We start from the raw sequence: 22,621 nt of genomic DNA, 5'->3' as shown, positions 1-22,621 counted from the left end.
AGGAATTCACATTCATTGTTTCACTTGAAATATAAAGGTTATAAAACTTAATGGCCACATGACAAGGAAACTATATGAAACACTCGGAGATTTACAGAGCAACTGTTATACTCTTTAGGCATGTGGGCTGAAAATTGCTTTACAATAGGCAATGCAACCTGTGGTTTGAGCGCTGAGGTTTTCTGGCAGTTTTCTTTTTTCCTTTTTTTTTTTTTGACCTTGCAGACTGGTATTCAGTTACCACAGCAGCTCCAAAGTAAAACAGAAACACAGCTTGTATCTTCTTTCAAGTATTTATTTCTTTTGTCCTGTTAACATCAAATAATGAAAGGAATTGTAAGGATTTTGAAGGGGGGGTAAAAAGAATGAAAGCAGGAGAAAGGAAAAAAAATACCAACATAATGGCTTAATTTCTCACAGCATGTGCAGCGCAAATGAACAGTAAACACATACCACAGAAAAATGCAAACAAAAGCTATGTTTGCTAAAAGTTCCAAGGAAAAAAAAACATCTTGAGTGCCCCCAAGCAAACATTTCTGAGATTAAATCCTCAGAGCCTTTGCATTTCTAGGCCAATTTAACACAGCAGATACCTTCCCCCTTGCCCAAAACACCTCGGGAAGCTAGCAGGGAGGAGCCAAAGGGCCAGGTTTTCAAGCCTTGTTTTAAGGGATGGAAATGTTGCAATTACAGATTTGAGGGGATGCTGTAATCTAATCTAATGGGTCAAGTAGAAGTGCGAAAACCCCACTACAAATTTGCTACTAGGGTTTGTCTATACAGAGCAACATAGTTAAGTAAGCAACAGTTCACGGGCAAATACTATATTTTGCTGTGACTGTCAAATGTGGATCTCAGCAGTGGCAGATTTTGCCTCTGAACCGCAGGCAAGGAATTTACGATCTAGGCTGCTCATGTGAAGGCTTTAAGGTGACCCTAAGGGTTATACCATCAGTGCAATCGTATATTGCCTCGTTCTAGGACACCAGGCAAGACTACAATTCTCTGTTTCACCCTTGTGCTATGTATATAATAGAAATTGAGATGCTCTGGTAGGGCAAGGTTTGCAAAGGTGTATGTCAAAACACTATGCTTGCAGTTTTGATACAGGAATTTCAAATCTATACTCAGAGTGAAAAGGGAGAATATGAACATCAGGTGAACTGAATTATGCTCAGCAGCACACACAACCTATCTGATAATCCACCTGTGTTCTCAGCACATTCAGACATTCTGTTCTTTTTTCTACATCTGCTCACCTTCCAAATTTAAGCGGCATTACAACTTTATTCCACTTGTGTTTTATTTTCTTAAATGAACTAGGGGTGAGTATGCAGCAAAACATCACCAAAAATCATAATGCCATTCCCCTTGTGTGGAAATATGCCATGTCCTGATGTCAGGAGGTCACTTTCATATTAATTAATTAACTATATCCAGGATCAGCAGTGTGATTTTTTTTCCCCTCGCCATCTGAGGCTGAGAGGTGAATCCAGTGAAAGAAACAAAACCAAACTGTGAAAATTTTCTGCTATAAGTAAAGGCAAATGAACTGTTGACTGTATCCCAAGTTAGTTTTTTTCCCTTGAAAATGTCTATAAGCACGTTTTTGATCACAAGATTGGAATATGTCATGAGAACGCATTCAAGTATGCATTTGCATTAATATTGTTGCCAGAAGCCATCTCACAGTCATCATCAGACATACTGGAGCCCCTAGAAAGCTTTTTGTGGGATTGGAAGGCATCCAGCCTGGGGAAAGCAAAGCCATCATATGATTTGGATGCCCAGTTCGACAGGAAAACTATACATTAATGAATGGCAAGCACTCAAAGTGGTAGTTATGGTGAATAGCTTGCAAGCAAATCATTGGCTGAGAACTAGTAGGTATATAAAGTATTTGATAAATGAAAATTTGAAAGAAGTCTATTTAAAAACTAATCCATTGAAAGAAAACAGGCTAATTTTACAGCAAGAATTGCCTGTGACAAACAGTACTGCTAGCTGTAATGAAGATCACTAGAATATAAGTTGCTCATCCAGCCTTAAAGCACAGCCAACATGATATGTACTTTATACTGCAAAAGGACACTTTTAGGTATCATTAGAACAATGTTTTAATATTCCTGGATCGTAAATTATCAGAATAAATTAAACAGCAGTGTGAGGTACCCTGCAATTTAGGGCTTGCACCATATTTCCATTTTTTAGACAGATGGAAAGGGTGCATGTGCTTTACTGCATGTTTATTTTCTACCTCAGTGCTGATCTATGAATGACAGTTGATCTACAGTTCAACTATTTGTCCCAGAAAGTGGGGATGTTGCACCTAAACCTACCGTTTGCACTCTCTGGACTTTTCATACATATACTACCCATTTCGGCAAACTTTCCTTCTTTAATTTCTTGATTTTTAGCTTATGGTTCCCCCTTTTACCATAAAGTGGTCCTGGCCAACCACTACCTAACAGTCCTTCCCAGATCCAATTCAAAATCTGTAGGTGTTAAAAAGCATATGCAGTTATCAACTCATTAGGCAGAATCAATGCTAGCTCTCTGGGCTTTTGGTACACTCAGTCCTTTAAAGGAAGCTAATCTCGAAGATATTTAGGGCAATTTGCAGTGTTAATGTATACGAAGGTGTGGACACAGGCAGGAACAGGTGAGAGACTGCCTGAAGGGAAGGCGGCAGAGATGAATAATCTGCAGGCACAGCATTCTGGCTGTCAAAAAAACCTCTCAAAACACAGTCCTCTCCAACAGGAACAATTGGAAGAGACAGGCAAAATGATGAAAAATGAAGGGATCAGCAAAAATCAGACCTAATATAAACCCAACTAAAATAAACTCAGCATGGCTCCTGTAGCTCATTCAAAAGCACGTCTTCTCTGAGAGTTCATTTGCAAGAACTCAGTTCAGTGAAGAACGATAAAATATAACTTCCTCTATCGTGTGCTGTTAGGAGCCATTGGCAAATCTAACTGACAATATGAAGAACTTTTTAAAGGGATATACTGAAGATTGCAATGGTGTCTACCAGATTGCATCACAGGAGATGTGACATCTCCAGCCAGAAAGCATCAGTGCTCCTAAATACTGGGTTTAAGAGTCTGAAAGAATTCAAATTATTTTCTTAATTGATGTAGAGAATGAGGGCTGTGAGGAGTACTTGTTGGAATTAAAAATCAAATTATAGTTTTTACATTAGAAAACTTACAATTCTGCAATTTGTTTGAACAGAGGGGACGTGTATCAGGAAACCTATTTTTAAAACTGCAATGAAGATGCATTGTCTCTGTATGTCTAAAACAAAATGAGGTCAGAAGGCTCAATGCTATAACTCTGTAATGATGTAAGCAGAGCATTCTATTGAATGATTAAACATAGTTGTACATGACTTTTTTGGTTTTTAACATATGTAGCAACTTTTGCTGCAGGACATCAGGATTTTGTTGGTTTGTTTGTTTGTTTGTTTGTTTGTTTTTTTAAATTATTTTTCTGTGTCAGCATCAGATCCCTCCTAAAGAAAATCAACACTATATTTCATTTGATTAACATGCTTGTTAAACCTCAGCTATGCCAACAGGACAACAGAGAAGCTGAATGTGGTCTAGGGTTCAAAAGGATTATAATAGCTGAGGTGGGTGAAGGAGAGTTTTTTGCAATAGCGGACAGTTGAGAAACATGTTAAGATTGCTAACATTGAATATTCAAGAATATTATAATATTGACATTTACAGACTATTCAGCCACCAAAACACACACAATATGACTTGCTGGTGTCTTTCTCTCTTCTGTCTTTTGCATAGCCCTTAGAATAGTAACAAAACATTGCCCCGTTCTGCAAGTACTCTTCATTAATTTGCAGCACTGATGAGAGTCGTGAAGTGACCACAAGAAGGTATGTTATTGCTGGGGAAAAGAAAGCCAAGCAATAGCTCACAAAATGATTTGTGATTCTGCTTAATCCTATTGCTGATTTGAGTCAATTATATTTTTCCCACTTTATTTATTATTAACAAGGGGAAATGTGGCCTGAGACTTCAAGAAATCAGTTAGGAGATGCTGTGGCTTCTCTTTCTGGTAACTGAGAGTTTTCTCCTTTCTTTAAAGATGACACTGAATCAAAGAATTGCTTTGTTCTCTGATGGACGGACTTTTTTTTTTAAAAAAAAGCACTTATTTTGCTACATTCAACAGTTGAGAGCGCTGAAACAATGAGCTTGTCACCTCTGCCATTGCTTGCAATAGGCAAAGTTGCAGGGGGTATAATGACCATGCAAGTGAACCCACTTCCCCATGGCACATCTGCATGAAACTGGCATTCCCAGCAGGCTCCAGGAAGAGGAACTGGTTGTTTGCATATCACTTGTTTTCCACTATGGCCATCTCCACCTTCTGTTAACATTCTTCTGACATAAGCCCCTTTTTATTATAAACCCTTATTCCGTATGACAGCATTTTTCATATAGCTAAAATATTCCAGAAGCTGTATCACCCCTGCATTTTATTCAGTCCTTTCTCCACATAAAAGCACCAAGAGTTGACTTTCTTGGAAAAGGTAGCAATTAATTGCCTCCTAATGTTAATACTGTAATGTGCCAGAGCAGGATCTGGGAACAGTCATCAGATCAATAGCAATGCCCAAAGCAGAAGCAGCATCTGATGGCTATGCTCCAAAGAGCCTAATGCTAAAAAAGGAAGGTGAAGAAGCGTTTCAGTTAATGTACTCACAATGCCCAGTGTTTGCACATGGTGGTTCAAGGGAAGGAACCAGTCAGGGGTCAAAGCTGAGGCAGGACTTGTGGCGTCACATAGGCTACTCTCAGGCACCTAAGGGCAACTAGAGACCTCACTGCAGTACTTGTTTTTGTGCTGGCTATCACGTGTCATCTCATTCTTTAATCTATTTTTTTCAAAAGCATCTCGAGGGACCAGAAGTTTAAATCAATTTGGTCAGTGATTATAGGTACCACAGCTTTCCATGCAGTCTTCCTCTGTACTACTGCACCGTAATAGTGATTTGCCCAGGTGACCAATGTCGGCAGCAAACTGCCTCAGAAGACACACAGGAAGTCAATTTTGGAAGCCAGGGTCCTTTTCAAACAGAAGCCATGAGGCTTCTGAGATGTCTAGATTTAAGGCACTGATATTCCAACATTGCTTAGAGAAGATGTCAAACAGCAACTTTTCACCTTTGTATTCTTTTCATTATCATTTGATTAACATAGACAGGGAAATTTCATGCCTAGGAAGCCTGTCTGTGAAAAGCCTGTACAAAACAGAGGCAGCTCTTTCAGATAAATAAAATTGCCTAAGAAAAAACTAGGAAACTGAACCATGTCTACCAAGTAGCACTAGGTCAGGATGATTACGAACACAAGCCAGAGAACCACATGTCCTTGTAGTACCTAGGAATGATAAATGACCTTTGCAGCTGGCTAGGAAAAAGTGAGTGGTGAGTCAAACTGACCCTTCTTTGTTTTTACATGTATGGGTCGCTTTCCCTTTCTCAAAAAAAACAAGAGAGCAAGCAGTAACTGGCATAATAGGGTGTTCCCAGCCAGCAAGCTACAATGTTAATGGACTGCTTTTTAGGGCATGGTGACCCATAGGAATGAGCAGCAGTAACAACATGCTTCTTTTATAGACTTTGCATTTGGATGGAACTCACGTGCCTCTATTATTATATAACTTCAGGAATACAAGGTGGCATCTCGCCTGTCTGTTTAGAGCACTCCCCCTGAGATTGCACCTCTCCTTCGTTTTCTCATCTACTTACTCTTCAGTCACTCTCAAGCTCAAATTAGAGTGCTTGCTTCTCTCATTTAAGGGAAACTGTTGTTTTCTAGATTTATGCAGAAAAGTCAGCATATACATTTGCCTTGATATGTCACAATGCCCATAGCAAAGGTGAGCATAAGGAACCAATAAGCTTGGACTCTTTGGGAAGGTGTGAAGATATAAATTGTCTCCTCAGAGGTCTATGCATTTCAGCTGTATCCACTCCACACAGGCTGGGTCAGTTTGTGTTTCTGCTAAAGTGTCAGCTTGGGGGATCCGTTACAGAAACAAAAGAGGGTGTTATGTTTCAAGACAAGATGACAGGAGCAGGGGGAACTCACTACCTTCTATGGTACTGGCAGCATTCAAGTTGTGTCCTGTGTCCTCCATCTGTCGTCTATAGGCTGGGGTACCTCAGCCCCATCAAAACAAAGTCTGGTCTTCTTTCTAACACGTTACCTTGCTGATCTGACTTTCCTCAAGAATACAGAAAGGGTTGTTTCTGTTGAAGCTGTCAGCTCCTTGAAGGTATTGAAAAAAGGTACTGAGGCAATCCTAGCAGAATAGAGGGTGGTAAGAGGGGCAGTTTATCAGTTAGAAAAGTGACTGAGTTGCCAGCTTCCCAGAGGAAACACTGGATAAAAGAGAATGAGTAGCAGAGAGAAGGTGAAGTTCTGTTTTTCTTCACATCTTTCGCCAAGTTAGTTGCTGAAATCTGCAAGAGGTGTCTGCCACTATTCACATCACGAAATCTCTTCCAGAAAAGCACTCTAACAAAACAGAGGATCCTCTTCACTAGATGTCTTGGTTCTCCCTTCACCCCTCTAATCCCTCCCCCATTCCCAGGTGGGGAGGGGGAAGGGAGGGTGATTAGCTGCGGGGGTTGGTTGCCGATCAGGCCCAAACCACAACACTAGAAAATGTAACTGCTGCTTGTGAGTGCCAGGTTTCACTCAGTCTCCAAACTCCAGCAGCCTGAGAAGCAATACCAGCTTGAAGGATTTTAGCAGCTGAAGGATCTGAGAGCTACAAAGACAGCGCAGCATATTCTGATTCTCAAAGTTGCTGGTTATTTGGTGAAAAATGCAAAACATTACATTTGACATAATCTTGCTTTACCTCCAAATTTATGAACAAGTGCTGTCAAATAAGTGGCTGTCACCCAGGTTAAGTTTATTAAAGCCACATGAAGAAGTCAAAACAAAATAGATGATCTAAGGTCATCCTGTATTCTTTTCCTCAATAGTTGCATTTCAGCTAGAGGAAAATACTAGGCCAAATTAATGTCTGCTACAAACAGATGTGATCTCTTTGAAATAAATGCACCCACTTATGCTCTGCCTGCATTAAGTCTGTTACCAGGTTTTTATGAGATTTGGCAAGTTCACTGCTATCTGTTAATATCTGAAGGTGGGAGTGTTCAGGGAGTTGTCTGAAAGGCTTGCAAGACTAGATCTGATCATACCCACCCACACTAATTAACACATTACATAAAAGTACAAGTTTCTCTTTGCAAACATCAGAACCACTTGCCCAGGCACTTTCTGTGAGGTTCTAGAAGAACTATAAGGGCTGGACTCTGTCAGTTTTTAACCTCAACAAAACAATGGATAAGTAGATAGGTAGGGTATAGTTCCCACTTCCAGGGCTCACTCCTGTTTTCTTCATCCTGCTAAAAACATGCCATCAACAAGGATATGGCTGGAAGGACCTGTTTAAAGTTCAGCAAGGGTACACGAGAGAATGCGATTCTTTTTTCTCATCAAAAACAAAATACAAAATCAAATACTGAACAAGAAAAATCAAATTTACTTATAAATGACTCCTCCTCTCCCTGCCCTGCCACGCTAATTTTGAAAATTACTTTGTATAAACACCAGCCTCTCAAAACACCTCGAACTGAAAAATCCTCTCTTTTAAATAGGATCTTTTTATGCCAGGAAAACATATGCCCCAAACCAGCTAACATTTCTCTGTCATTCAAATTTTAGAACAGCAGCAATCTCCTGTATAAGAACGATATTAAGGGGTCTTCTGCTTTTTCACAGATTGGAGCAAGTAAAGCTAATTTCATATGAAACTTCTGTGACCTGCTCCTACAGCCTCACCTAGGTTCCGCCAGCAGGATAATATATACCCCGATTTCAATTTACTCCAGACTCTTTGTATGACATCTGGCTTCAAGATGGTGGCACTGAAAAGTGCAGTAATGACATAGAAAAACAGAAGGAAAAAAAAATAATTGTGCAGTGGAAAGCAGGAGGCAGTGGAGAGAGCAGGGAAAACCAAAATTAAAATAAGTCAAAAGGGCGGAAATTCCTTTGAGAAGGCCTTAGGCTTCAACAAAGCTTGTCAACATTTGCAGCACTTCAAGATTACCCAATACTAACCTTATGTGAAAAGGGACAGTAGACCTCAGCAGGCATTCCAGAGGAGCCTTTCTATTAAAAAAGAAGTCTTCAAAAGTATTCCATCCAAATTTGCAAGTAGCTCACTGAATGGAGAGCATTCTAGCTCGAAACCCTTATAAGAGAAGAAACTCTCTTACCCAACTCTTCCTTACTATCTGAAAAGCAAAGTCAATGTTTTCCTCATTTTCTGTTTGCTGCATACCTCTCCCCCACTGTGACTGCTATTTGACCTGCTGTCCGCTCAGGGACCCTGAGGGAAAGAGAGAGGGAAGTTTGTGTGTGTGTATGAGAGGAGTGAGATGATGAGAGTCTCAGCTACATTTTGATTTGTTTATATTCATTAGAAAGAAATCAACAGCACTTAGTCTGTAAGACAACCTCTGAAGATAGGGAACATCTTTTATGCAGTGCAGGAAAAGAGCAGATTCATCTAAGGGACAGGATCTGGGGATAAGCGGAGACTTAATTTCAATGTGTGTACTAGTTTTTACCTCACTTTTGCATTAGGGTGTTATCAATGAATAGAATCTCGGCATAAAGGTTTAATTTAAAGGGGACACTGCGGGGTGCCCTCTTTCACCAATTCTGTTTGCTCTTGCATCTACAAGCATGGCATGTCTGACTGTGATTAATGAGAAACTAAAAAGGATTAGAGGCCATAAGGGGAGGTATGTATAATCATCCCTTCCCCTCCCAAGCATCTCTTGATAAATATGGTACCTTCAGTATTCCTGGCAGATCCTGGAAGGGTTCTCCCCTCATTGCACTTGTGTTTTCAATGAACTGGGTTTCTTCTCAAAAAATTGACAAAAAATAAAGCTGAAAGCCTCTATTAGGGTGGGCGTCAAAACCACAGAGATCAAAGTTTCTTTTCATCCTCTCCAGAGAGCCTCAGACATCTAGGAATTCAAAACAAAACTCCATTGTAAGAAACCTTTTCACAGCTGGCACAGTGCTACAGCTTATATATTGTGCACTCAGGAGCAAAGCACTGACCCAGACAGGACAGGTCCTCAGAATACCCATGTGGGCAGAGGGGTCTGCGTCAATGGCGCTTTTGGCAATATCGTCCTCCTGAACTGGTCAAGAAGAAATATATCTACTGATTTGCCAGGTTCAGACCTTCGGATTTTAACATTCACATCATTGCACCTAAGTAGTTGGTCTCCATTCTACATGGCAGAACCAAAGGAATATTTCAAATACAGCTCACAGCTTTTCTACTGTAATTCAGATCTCTTTTAGGAAATTATATATTTCAGTATATGGGTTCTTTCCTCTTCTGAATTTTTGTATAGAACCTTTTGGTTTATGAAAAAATACTACTTTTCCATTCTACAGCGTGTTCCATTTGAATTTGCTGAGCTTTAGACAAACAATTAGGTAGTCAGATTTACAACTTTTGAGGTAGGGAAACACTAGAAATCTCTACTTTGCAGGTCAGGGTGCTCCTTGAAATTATGCAGTTTGCCCCAGGTCACACAAGACATCTATGGAAAAGCTCAAAATTCAAGTCAGAACCTCTAAATTCACTCCTTTACTTTAACCACGTGGCCTTCCTTGAGGTGCTTCATTCAGGTGTTCTCCAGTTAGGCTTGCCACTTTCCTTTATTGCAATTATATTAATTCCTCTTTTAGTAGTGTTCCAATATGTTTCAACTACATTGCTATGCCTAGTGCTGCACACTGCATCTGGCATGGGAATGCTCTGTTGCTCTTACTAGGCTGTCAAAGAGAATATATCATTACAAAAATAAATAATGTCTAGCTGCTTCTGGCATTTCAGTCCAAGCAGTATTTATCACTTTTGGCCCATCAGTGCCTGATTCAATGCCCCTAAAAAACAATGGGTATATTCCCAGTTGAATTCAACGTGCATTTAATCAGGTCTTTGCTAACTGTGCTTCCAAACTTCATGTTTCATGACCACTACAGTACTGTTTCTTCTATTTTTAGAGCATTATTTCACTTACTTCACTGTGCAGATTGATACAAAGGATTTTCCTCTGCAAGGATTATGTCAGTGAATGTGTGTTTGTACAAGCAGGCTCTAGTTTTAGTTCTAGATTTAGTTCATTCCCAATGTGATGCTGCCTACATGTGTAGCAATCTGGGATTAATGCTAAAAATATATATATATTTTATGATAAGTGAATAAAAATATTCAGAAAGACAATTAAATTTCATATATGAGTTCAGTGACAGGAAGGATCTTCCACTATTCAAACTGTCTGCTCTTCTGACTGAGCACTGCTCTCTGGCCTTCAGAGGTGAAGACAGCTTTCTTGGGCCCAGCACAGTCCTTCCAGACAGAAGTCCTGGGTGGCCTTTAACAAAGAAAACATTGCTCCACAGTTTGCTTCTTCCCTGATGTGAGTTGGGAACAGCTTCATCAAGGGATGTAAAGTGAAGAAAGGGAAGGAAGCTTCTATTAAATGTCCATAACTTTTAGTTCTTCAAAGTATTTTTTAAGTTCTCCATTTGAAAAGCTGAAATGAAACCAGTAGCAGTTTGTAATTTCAGTTCCTCAGAAGAGGGGGGATAAAGTATGTATGGGGTGTGATGTGCTGCCTCTCAGCTGAGACAGCCTACAGACACTTTAGAAACAAAAATTACATCTTAAAACTATGAGTAGATTTAACAATTGAACTCTAAAGAATTAAACATCATATAAACATTTCACGCTTTTTGTTTTTCTTTCCAAGGGTCCATAGTCTAGTCCTTCAATCCTGTGCAAAGGTCATGTTACTATGGATATGACCTGCAAGAAATGTGTTGCCTCAGAGCAGCGCAAGTCACATGAACAGGCTGAAAGCCAAGCCTGCTGATTCACAGTCTTGTCAGGATTTTCATGCTTGTGTTGGTTTCACTGAAGAATAGTCCTTGTACCATCAAGTCTATGTTCGTCCTTTAAAAGTGTTCATGCAGGTGTAGCTCCCAGAAAACTTGTGGATTTCTTCAAGTGCTGCCTGAGGGAGAATGCTGCAGGAAAAGCAGAAAGAAAATAAGCAGACCAGACAAACTTCTTACTAAACTCTAATAGAAAGATGTGTAAATATGTGTTTGTGTATACAGATATAAGTATACATATATTCTCAAAAATCAGCTAGTGAGAGCACACAGGCAAAATTTGTGTCAGTAACCTGCGGTGAGTAAGTCTGAAGGGAGAAAGTTATAGCAAGCTGCTCTTTCTCTACAGAAATAGTTACCCAAAAAAGTCTGTGCAAACCGTAACTTGGAAGATACCATCGTGTTTTATTCTTCCTAAATATTGTGCAGAGTCTTGTACTCTGAAATACACACATTTAAACTGAGTTCTCTGGTTAATTTGCCATCTAATTGTGCTAGGCATGCAGCCTCCTTACCGTAAGGTATGAATATAGATCTAATTCCCTGACAGCTACTCTAGTGGAAAATAAATTATTAATTCTTACAATAAAGGAGAAGGAGAACAGCTCTTTTTCAGTCTGTAAAATTTCTGGGAACTTTTGAGAGTATCCCAAATTTAACATTCAGATCAAAGTGTTTGTTGTGAATTATTTTTTCTTGTTTGAAATGCAATACTGTAATTATTTTCCACAGAAATCTCATGGCCTTGTTTCAGTTCTTGACTGAAATAGGTTTTCCAAAGGCTTCAGTGCAAACTCTCATGGAAACACAATTTTAAATGTTCTTTCCCTTTAGCTGTTTCAGAATACGAAGTTATGACTTACTTTCCTTAGGGACTTTAAAATTCCTGTCCTAATCATACACAAAAATATTTTTTTAATAGTTTTGTTGCTTTAACACAAGCAATGCTCTCTAAATACAGCTGTGATGTACATACCTCATAGTACAGAAATCCTTTACAATATAAAGCCTGGACTGCAAAGGGTGGCTTACTAAATAAAAATCACCTACGTGCATATGTTAATTAAGAAATTTCCTAGATACAAATACCAGTTCAGACCTCAGGAATTCATAATTTGGGAGTGAAACTGGCTTCATAACAGGGTTATGCTCAGAGAAAACATCTACAAAGGGAATCTCAGAAAGTTTTCTCCCTTTTGCTTCTATGATCGTCTTCCACGGGAAGGGATGCACCAACCTGATCCTGGATATTGGGTTACAGTCAAACTGTGGCTTGCCTTGATGGAAGGTGCAGAGCACTGTAAGCCAGTCTTGCTTAACTGGCTAGGCTATTGCTGAGCAAAGGAAATATTTACCTTTTTAGGATGACAAGAACATGCATTGTCCACGGAAGGAGCAGGAAGGCTTGATTCATCTGAACAGCTTCTACTGTCCTCCTAGCCACTGTCTCTGGCTTGAGAGGAGGAAAAAGATTAGGGAACCTGAATAAATAAAGTAAAAAATAAAATAATTATTTATTAACAAAACTCCTTCTTTATGATACCACTGTCCAAGTCCTGTTACTCACTAAGCTATCACTGGTTATTGGCATTCAAACATGCCCCAAAGCAGGCTAGAAGGAGCAGAAAGCCCAGTTCTAACCAGTACTACTGGGTTAGCTAAATGGTTAAGAATGTACATGTTGATGCCTTTAGGGGAAAGTGGCAGAGTGTATTCAGAACCTTGATTTAGGGATTTTCTTAAACTGTATGTAAACCAATACCAAAATGTTGTCTTTTCAGTGTTGGTATTTTTCTTCTTTGTTGCTCTTTGCTCAATTCAAATTCTTGACAGGTGAAAGACAAATATTTTGCCCATTGCTTTTAATACCAAACATAAGGCTTTTACTAGCTCCAGCAATAGCTTAACACTGCATATTTTCTTGACTAAAAGAGCACAAACTATATTAATAGGTTATTTTGTCCATTGTAAAAGATTAATTTGGTCAGCTGTTACTCTTTGAATTTAGCTTGTTCTCTTAGAGGTAAAAAGGAGTTACTGATAGCCTTAATTCAGTAAGCGGCTGTCATTCCTTTCAGTGGGAAAGAATTAAGTATTTCAATGAATAAAGAGAGAATTTGTACTGTTAATTCCCAAGTAATTTGTAGAGTGCTCCTTTTGAATGCCCTGAATTTTCAGATTGCCTTCCCTCCCTCTCTGGTGGCTGCATATGGCCTAAATACACTCAGGGAAAAATAGCTTTCAGTTTGCTCTGTAGGAACAAATGTCTCACTCAGTACAGGCAGGCTGCATGAATATGCCAGCAAACTGAGGGAACCAGCCTGATGAGTCCCAGGTGGCCTAGAGTGACCCTCTGTTCCCAGGCAGCCAAATGAGACATCAAATTCTCTTAACTAAATGAAGCATTAATTAGGAGTGTATTCTGATGATTCATTTAAAATGAGATGCTTTATTCTAGTTCCCCTGCACTGACCTGATTCTCATGCCCTGAAACATCTCAGTGCTCGTGTGGAAGGGCAGGACTGTTGTGGCATTCACTCCAGGACAGTCTAGCAGCCCCAAGGTCAGGCTTTCCATAAAGGCAAAGGACGAGGCTTTGGAGGTGCAGTAGTCAATGGCACCAGGGATGGCTGACAAGGCCAGGACAGAGTTCAGGCAAACAATGTGTCCATTCTGCAACTCCAGCATCCTTGGCAGGAATGCTTTGGTGGTCTGAAGAACAACAGAGTTTAAAAAAAAAAAAAAGTTTGCTCAGCAGAGATACAACAAAAACAATAGTTACTGAAAAAAATAAGGTAACGCGGAGACAAGAAGCCAAGCTGTTCATTATGCTAGGAAAGGAGCGGGAGAGCACCTCGTTGCTTTGTCATTTTCTGAAAGATTCTAAACAGGCAAAGTTTGTACAGGAACAAAACAAAATCTTTCCTAGCACATAAGCAAGCAGTACCCACAGATAAAGGCCATGAACAGAATGCTTTGTAAGTTTAAGAATTTGTAGAGGACAGTCTTCAATATGATGAAATAACAAGAAGCTCTTTTTTTATTACTATTATCTAATTCAAAATGGAAGGAGTTTCACACTAGCCTCCTTCCCTGAGCAATCTAGTTGCATGCTCCTCTGATGTTCCATACACATCACTGTACTGAAAACTACCCTCTGTGAGCTCAGGCTTTCTCAAAAGAAATCAAACGTTTTACTGCAAATCACAGAATGGGGATCCAAGAGCATCAAATACTGGGTTACTACTGGAAAAGTGAAATTTTTTTAGGCTTCTTTCCTCTGGTCTTTGCCCCTCACATTGTTTTTCTTGTTTCCTTCTCATGTTCAGACTGATTTTACCAAGCATCATTTAGAAAGACCTAGTAGCAGCCAAGCTTTTACTGGCTGTAATCTGTCACTCTCATTCCCAGTTCTGAATACATGTGATACAAGAGCTTATCTTACCCAGAACTGTCCCAGGGTGTTTATATGTTGTGATTTGAGCAGTGCATCGTCATCGCTGTCCATCAGGCTCTTACCATGGACCACAGCAGCATTGTTCACCAGGATAGTTATATCACCCACCTGCAAAAAAAGCAAATGACTTGTTACAACTAGTATCTCTCCTCACAAAGCAGTCACCATTATATGTGAATATCTACTATTGTCTAAATACATTACTATTTCATAGCTTTTGACATTCTTGCCCATAGGCCTTGTAATCACTTAAAACAGGTAGCTAGACTTTGTACAACATAATCTGGATGGTCACTCTTCTCTCTTCCCAATTTGCCAATAAATTTTTTTCCTCACCAAATAGGAGCCATTACTAAATTTTGCCCACAAACAGTGTTTCCACAGAGACTAACCTTTTCCCGCACAGCTTTGGCTTGCCGATACACCTCCTCTCGATTTCCTACATCACAAATGAAATAATGGCATTCTGTCCCCATCATCCTGATTTCCTCTGTGGTCTCCTTCAGGCATTTCTCAGTTCGACCCCACAGGATGATCTGCAGCAAGAAACTTTTGTTAGAGTCAAAGTACTTCTGCTTCAAATCTAAAATAATTAAAACATGCTTCTAACTTCAACAGTTTGATGAATATCTTTGATGTGTTTTCACTGCCAGCCCTGTTGCATTGTTTCATTTGAGACTAACAATGATTTTCTAGTACATGGGGATGGGACTCGAGTATCACAGTGGTAGCTGTATCCCACTGCTGCTAACTCTATTTACAGGTTCTTTATAAGCAACACAATATCTAACACAAAAAAAATCAGATCTTTAACCTAACATGACAAATAAATGAAACACCTGGCAAATCTATCCCTGCTTTTGCTATACACACACAAAGACAGATCAATTTATTCTAAAATCACAGACCCTCTTGTATATTTAGTGTGTATCTACTTTTTGTTCTACATTTGGAGATGGTATCTGCTCTCCAGTAAAACCTATTTGTTCACCATATCATATGTAACTATTTTAAATACTGTTTGCAGGCTGGTGGTGTAGCTGCATTTTGAACAAGAGGTTCATCCTAATACAGACATTTGACATGAGAAATTTCAAGCATGAATTTATTCTGCAACTAATATATGCAAGATTTCACTTGCTGCTCCCATTTAACACAGTAAAAATGATACAATACTTATTGTACAAAGAACGATTCTGAATATCCATGGAAACAAGACATTCAAATCATATGGCATGGATTTGATATATCATGAAGACATAACCAGCACAACCCTATCTGTATTTCTACACCACCATGGAAGTCAGAAATATAACTACCTTGAAAAGTTACCAGGTTCATTAACTTTCATCATGGGGCTTCATCGAACAGTATTAGTCTCAAGTACGGCATGGTGCTTCCACCACCGTCTTTCAAACACTAATCTACAGCTAAACAGATTTAATCAAAATATTTTTTTTCCTATAGCCTTATTTTCTATTTCTTTTAAGGCTACTGGAAGGAATATAATTTCATCTGTTACCTAAGTCATCTATATATGAATCAATCTATCCTTTTTGCTCTTCAAGCTAAGCCTTCTCAGCATGCATTGTGTTATGAATGGTGAGTCACTTGTCATTCTGCAAAAACATAAGTTACTGAATGGAGTATGTTACTGAAATCAGGTGACTGCTCTGTGAGTCAAACAGCAAGATCTGAAGGAGAAAGAAGAAAAGGTTGCTACTACTCACCATTGCAATTGTGAGCACTGGTACTGCAAAATTACTATTTGGGACTGAAAAATAAACTAGGACATTCACATAGTTAAATGCAAGTTTACTCTCATCAGGGAACTGGGAAAATGGGCTTTGAAAATGGAAACAGCTTTGTTCCTCTCAGATCCGTGCTATTTCCAAGCAGTGGCCTTATCACCTGTGATCCAAGATTACAGTTGCTTCCCATACCACTGTGTATTGAGCACGAATCTGACTGGTATACTAATTTTTGGATGGTTAAAAATAAGCACACTTAAACTTTAAAGATTTAATAATCTTTGAGTTTTCCAAAAGTTGAAAGCACAGGGGGAAAAAGTCTAAATTAGATCACTGCTTATAACTCAATCCCTGAAATTAACTTAATAACAGCAAGATAAACATAAAAAATTAAGAGCTGCAGTATTCCCTCCCCACAACAAATCCTTGCAGAGAGCTTTAACGTGCTTATTTTTAAGGACTAGTTAATCTTATCTCATAACTGGTACTAAAACTAATCTCTAGCAGGGTCAAAGAGCTCTTCCAGTGTGACGAAGCAAGGTTAAAATCCAGAAGTACTTGCATCCTCAACCATTTCCTAAATGAGTTAAATTTACATTTAATCCCATTTATAAGTCAGTGGCACATCTGTGAACATACACACACCCAGACCGATGGACTTATATTCTCAAAATCATCAAAGGACTCACAAGTTGATTAACCAGAAACTTCAGAGCATGTATAAATGTCAGAACCATTTCATGGGAAATTCTATCTCAGGGGAAGTAATCTTCAAGGAAAGAGCTGTGACCAGACTTAAAAACTGTAAGAAAGCATATGGCTAAAGATTTGGCTTCTGTACTGGCCTGTCTTCGAAAGTCTCAGCATATCACCCATGGCCATCAGGCTCTGGCACATACACAAAGCTTGTAAAACTGGTGGCTATTTATTCACTGAACTCAGAGCTAGACTGGGTGATATTTCTTATGTCTACTCTGCAGACTTGAAGGGAAATCAAGAACTTGAAAAATTTCACAAGCTTCCAGGAAATATTTACAAAATACTGTTCAAATATAAGCACACACGTTTACTTGCTCTCTCTTTCACAAGCTGCATCTCTGTGGAAAGGGGATTAAAAAAACCACTACAAAACATCAACTGTAAGCATCAAGTTTGATGCCCACAGAGTTTGCATCAGTGTGATCTTCAACCTATTAGCTGGATTGAATCAGTCAAATGCAGACACTGAAATATTAACAAGTTGAAGAGTGATGGAAGGTAGGAGAGGAAGAGGAGAGAAAGAGAAAATAAGGTGTCAGACAAGGGGAGTAAGGCAAGAAACTGAGCTCACATACCCAGCACTCCAGGGTTTCACACTGCTATTGCAAAATAAAACGTAGATCCCTCACTCTGCACTTTAATCTGTTTCAAACATCCATACAGCCTCCTATTCCCAAGAGCTGCCACTGATGCACTGAATATCAGGAAATATATATGGAAGAATAGTTAAGCAAAGGACGACCTGTCAAAGGAACATCTGTCTGTGATGTAACTCTTGCACATAGCATTTTTTATGCCCCAACAGTTACTTTGGGACCTTTAATATCCTACAGGGAAGTCTTGCAAGGTGACCCCATTGAAACCTGGGCCATCTGGGGAAGACAGAATTTGCTGGTTATCCTGCTGTCAGCATTAAAGTCAGTACTGATTTTTTTTCCATGGGAAGTTTTTGTGTCCTTGATACTGTTCACACTCAGGTGAAGGCTTCAGCCTGCGTAAGAGAAAAGCAGTAAATAAAAGACCATTCTTTCATGAGAGGTGAAAGTTCCCTAATGACACAGTGGGAAGTGAGGTTTCCTGCCGTTATTTCTGCTACTTTTTACAGGTGGATAAAACTCAAAACTCAATACAACATGCTTGTGGTCCAAATTCAAGCCTGACTGCTCCTACAAGATCATATGAGACTTTCAATTTCTCTCTTACATCTGGCCAAATTAAACTGGCACAGGCTTCCCTCTGGCCTCCTAGGATACCAGGTCTTACAAAGAGACAAGACTTCTAGTTGCTGCATGAGCCTCACAGTTGAGGCTTCTGTAGCGCCTGAACTCTATCTTACAGAGGCTCAGTGTTGCTGTGTAAGCAATACTTCTCTCTTCATGCTTGCAGTAGTTTCACCAATGGTGTTCTAGATCCTTACTCTACTATTGCCTCTTGAGATTTTCTACAAACGTACTCATCAGTCTACTGATGTCCTGATTTCACCTCCTTTTGCAAAAGCTGCAATTTGACAATTTGCTGCTTGGCATTCATAAGGTTGTGTTACTTGTAACATTCTCACTAAACAATTCAACTAGACAGCTTAAATCAGGGATAATCATGAATCTCCTCAAATCTCCTGAACAAAAACTTTTGCTCACTCTGGAACTGGTGAACGATTGTGGGCCAGGGCCTGTGTTGTGCTGATGTCCTGTAAACTCCTCCAGTTAGCCAAAAGCTGTACAGTTGACACTTCCCTTTATACACAAGCAAGCACGTAAGGAACTCTCATTTTACTCTTTGTTCAGCCAACATCAAAAAAGGCATAATGTAGCTTTATCCCACCCTAGTTAGGCTTTGAGGGCTCTGCATTTTTAAGGAGTGTAGACCTGCAGTTTAAGAAGTGGTCCATTTTATTAGGAAGCACAATTTTCAAAATGTATGCAGTTCTGAGTCTGGTCTGCATCCCCTTTCCTTTTTAAGTTTAATTCTAAATTGGCACTAAGTGTGTCCCAACTGGAGGCTAAGTCCTGGAGAGAATGACTCTTGCAGACACAGAAGTTCCTGTCTGGGACAGAAGAAAATGCAGAGGAATAAAGGAGAAGAGAGACATGGTGTTCCTTATTACACAGCCTGTCAGGATGTTGCACAGCCACCCATTCATGGTAATTTAATGGTGGATAGAGGAATATTTAATTTGTGTTTCAGATAAGTTCTTGGACAGACAGTTTTCCGTCCTGGAAAGAATCCAGGCCCTGTTTCTTCTCCCCCTTCATCTCTCATCATCCTCTCCTGCCCCTCCCGACAGCACTAGACACGCTCTCCTTTCAAAAAGTTACTGACCAGAAAATTGCCGAGGGCAGTGGCCCAGCGAGGCGGTTAATCCCCGCTGGGCCAGGCCGCTCCTGGAGGCTTCCTGCCCCGTGGTTACCTCTGGGTGACCCCGGTGGTTGGCAGCCAGGAGGCAGGTGGAATGTTATAGCAATTGCTTGTGCTCCAGCCTGCTGGCGAGAGGCGACGGGAGCCCAGCAGCGGCAGGGCAGGACTCTTCCTACCAGGGGCCATAGGAAGGAGTGGATTTATGCTGACAGAGGAACTCAACACACCCCGCTCTTAATTAACTTTAAAGTAGGCAAGGGCTGTGACATCACAGTTTAGTGCAGATTTTCCCAGGAGTTATTCATGAGCAGATTTTTGCAAAACAACCCTTATCTCTACATCTTCTCCCCTCTGGCAAGTCACACAACCCCTTATCTGGCCTTAGGAAAATCTTTTCAGCTAGAGTGGCGGGCTCAGTAGACACTGCATCCACCGCTCCCAGAGGACTCTTTAACTCTGGACTTAAACTGCTAATGAGACATGACCCGAGGTCGGAGGGGAGTCAAAAGAAAGGTTTTAGCTGCTGTTGTACTAAGGCAGTATTTTCTAATAGAGGCCTGTGCTGGCTACTTGCCAAAAGCCCCAAACCTGACTGCAGGTTTAAATCCTGATTTTCACCGTAACTTGAGTAAGAGTTATGCTTTTGACTGCCACAAAATCAGATAAAGCCACTAATTTATACAAACTGTTCTAGATTGAAGCTGCTATCAACCACAATATACACACATGATCTATGTTTCCAGAGTCTTAAGTATATTATTGGTGCAAGAGATGAGGTTAGAGCTAATTTTATATCATTTACAAGGCTATTTAACTTGTTTGGTCTGATTTTATTGCTAGCACAATTCAAGAACAGCAGCAAAGGAATGTTGCCCTTTTACACCGTCAATTAAATTGGCACTGTATCTTCAGCAAACCTGCTGTGCTAGACTATCCCTCCAGTGAACCAGACCAGCATTGGAAAGGTGTCCCACAACAAAAGCATTTCAGAGACTGAACACGTGCCATTTCTTGACATTCCCCTTGAGTTATCTGGGTTGCATTTTAGTACAGAATTGTTCACTCTTAGTCTTTTCCAACACAACAACACGCATAGTGATTAGCTATGATAACTTCCATTCCAAAAGTTTCTGTATTTTATGATTCATGAAGCAATTCCCTGTATCAATTTGAAGACACTGAAAGAGTGTTGCAGAGACACATGAAAGTGCCCTTCCTTCCTGATCTCATTATTGCTGCCTCCGCAAATCAACCACAACTTCTTGCCACAGATCAGCGAAGATAGGAAGTAGTTGGTAGGTCAACACATTTCACTCCCCTTTCAACCTCTTTCCTAGTCCAGTGAAAACAAAAGTTGCTCTGTTTGAGTTGGTATGTGTAACTGCACAGACTGCTACCTTTGTTCAAAGAGGGAAAGCCTTTCTGCACCCAGTACTGAAAGTTCCTGCATACTTTTAGGAAGTACAAAGTGTAGATAATCCACTGAGGTATGTCAGTCTTATCCCCATATATTTACAAAGCCTGGTAATCCTAACTCACAGTTGGTCCTCCGAAGAAATGCATTCCAGTGTATCCCATAATCCTGGCAGAGTTTTGCCTATCATGAGAACAGGAGGCCAAATCCTACAGCCTCAAAAGTGTTCATGTATTTCGCTTCTCAGTGGCAAGGGTTTTCTCCTCCACCCCTTCCCCTCTCTTGCCCCCGGGGCAAAATCAGACAAGTTCTTTCAGGAGCTCTGCATGGGAGAGTCATGCTAGAGACAGATTACTGGAAGAGTGAAAGGTGTGGCCCTGCAGTGTGAAAAGCCAATCTTGGCTTTAGAAGGCAAAAAAGAAGCTTTTGATGCCTGAAGTAGGTCAAAATACTTAACCCAGCCCCATAGTGACACTTGTATAAAAGTAAGCAAACAAAGCAGGCCAGTGGCAAAATTTTCTCAATTCCCACAGTGGAAAGTGAGTATCAAAGCTGCAAGGGATGGCTATAAAAGATTTCAGGTAAGCATAAGGGAATCAAGAGAGTAAACCCATTTACCTATCTTACACACAAGCTTTTCTAGATTACTATTTAGGACTTGTAAAGACTATAAGAATTTAATTTAAATTTAATCCTGCCACCATGATAAACACAAACCACAGACTTTATTATAAACTGTTTTGAGTTAAGGGCAGGAGTAATATACAGTAATGAGATTAAAAGTTAGGTCTAAAGAGTCTTCAGAAGGAGACTAGAAGAGTGAATCACAATTCCTTTAGTCCAGAGTCAGAACTTTTATTACTTTATATGCTGATTTAGCACTCAATGGGATTAACATTATTCACCTAAACCAGAGTCAATTCCAACTGTACCCCAGTCACACCTTTTTTCCTCTGAAGGAAACAAAACAGCACCTAAAAAAATCAGAGGAATATGTAAACACCTGTCTCCTATTCAATAGAGGCCTGCCTTTGAAAGAAAATTTGTAGTTTTCTGTCTGTATTTAAGACCAGCTCCCTCTAAAGTGAACAAATGCCTACTGTTCTCATAGTCAGGACTATTTAAGGACAGGTGGCCCCATGCTGACTTTTTTCCAGTGATTTTTCCAATTGCTTTCGTCTGCAACATGAACTGCGACTCCAGACTGTCTTGGGAGCAACACTTTTCAGCTCTGTTGTACAGAACAGTTGAGGAAGGGGAAGGGTTAGGGTTGTTTGCAAGAAGAGGTCACGCAGGAGTCAGCCTTTACAATCCTATTAACGCTGGGACAGGGTCAAATGGAGTGCACGTTCCAACAAAAGCACCAAGTGGCCACAAGCTGTCACCCTGCAAAGGTTCATGGAAGCATTTGTGGGGGAAAAAACGACAGATTTTTAATGGTGAATGTCTGCCACACCATGTGTTAGAACCGGCCTCTGCTCCAGGGAACCAAAGCACACAAAGAAATATCCAGCAATAAAATTCTCTGGCTGCAAAGCAGAAAGTGGCATATCTGGGGGGTGCGGAAAGGGGGAAGATTTTTAAAGTCATGTATTTGAGGTCAGATTTTGCAGATATCTACCAACAGAAGTATAAAACTCCATCCTGTAAAAATAACTAGTGTGCTGCCACCTCCATTTGCTTGGCATGCCATCCCTATAATCCAGATTCACATAAAAATGTCCACACGGATCTCAGGAAATTGTGGGGAATGTAAATATGCAGGTGCAGAAAGCCCTTTTGTACTGCAAGCACAGCTGACAGGACGAAGGGATAGAAATAACATTTCAAAGGAAAAAAA

At 40.1% G+C, this 22,621-nt stretch overlaps 1 protein-coding gene across 6 annotated transcripts in view; it reads right to left on the bottom strand.

The window, feature by feature from the left end:
- Positions 1-1,384: 1,384 nt before the first annotated feature.
- Positions 1,385-22,621, bottom strand: part of DHRS3 (dehydrogenase/reductase 3) — a 50,240-nt gene continuing 29,003 nt past the window's right edge. For all 6 annotated transcript variants that reach the window (XM_033007748.2, XM_033007749.2, XM_033007751.2 and 3 more), the window contains 5 exons: positions 14,895-15,038; positions 14,491-14,610; positions 13,519-13,757; positions 12,401-12,526; positions 1,385-11,177 (listed from right to left, as the gene is read on the bottom strand). In XM_033007748.2, coding sequence (XP_032863639.1) covers positions 11,093-11,177; positions 12,401-12,526; positions 13,519-13,757; positions 14,491-14,610; positions 14,895-15,038 — 714 coding nt within the window. In that variant the 3' untranslated portion in view covers positions 1,385-11,092. The remainder of the gene's footprint in view (positions 11,178-12,400; positions 12,527-13,518; positions 13,758-14,490; positions 14,611-14,894; positions 15,039-22,621) is intronic.

The sequence above is a fragment of the Tyto alba genome, unplaced genomic scaffold (genome assembly GCF_018691265.1).
Source record: "Tyto alba isolate M040663 unplaced genomic scaffold, T.alba_DEE_v4.0 Super-Scaffold_20000042, whole genome shotgun sequence".
Lineage (NCBI taxonomy): Eukaryota > Metazoa > Chordata > Aves > Strigiformes > Tytonidae > Tyto > Tyto alba.
This window is presented reverse-complemented; position numbering and strand designations above follow the sequence as displayed.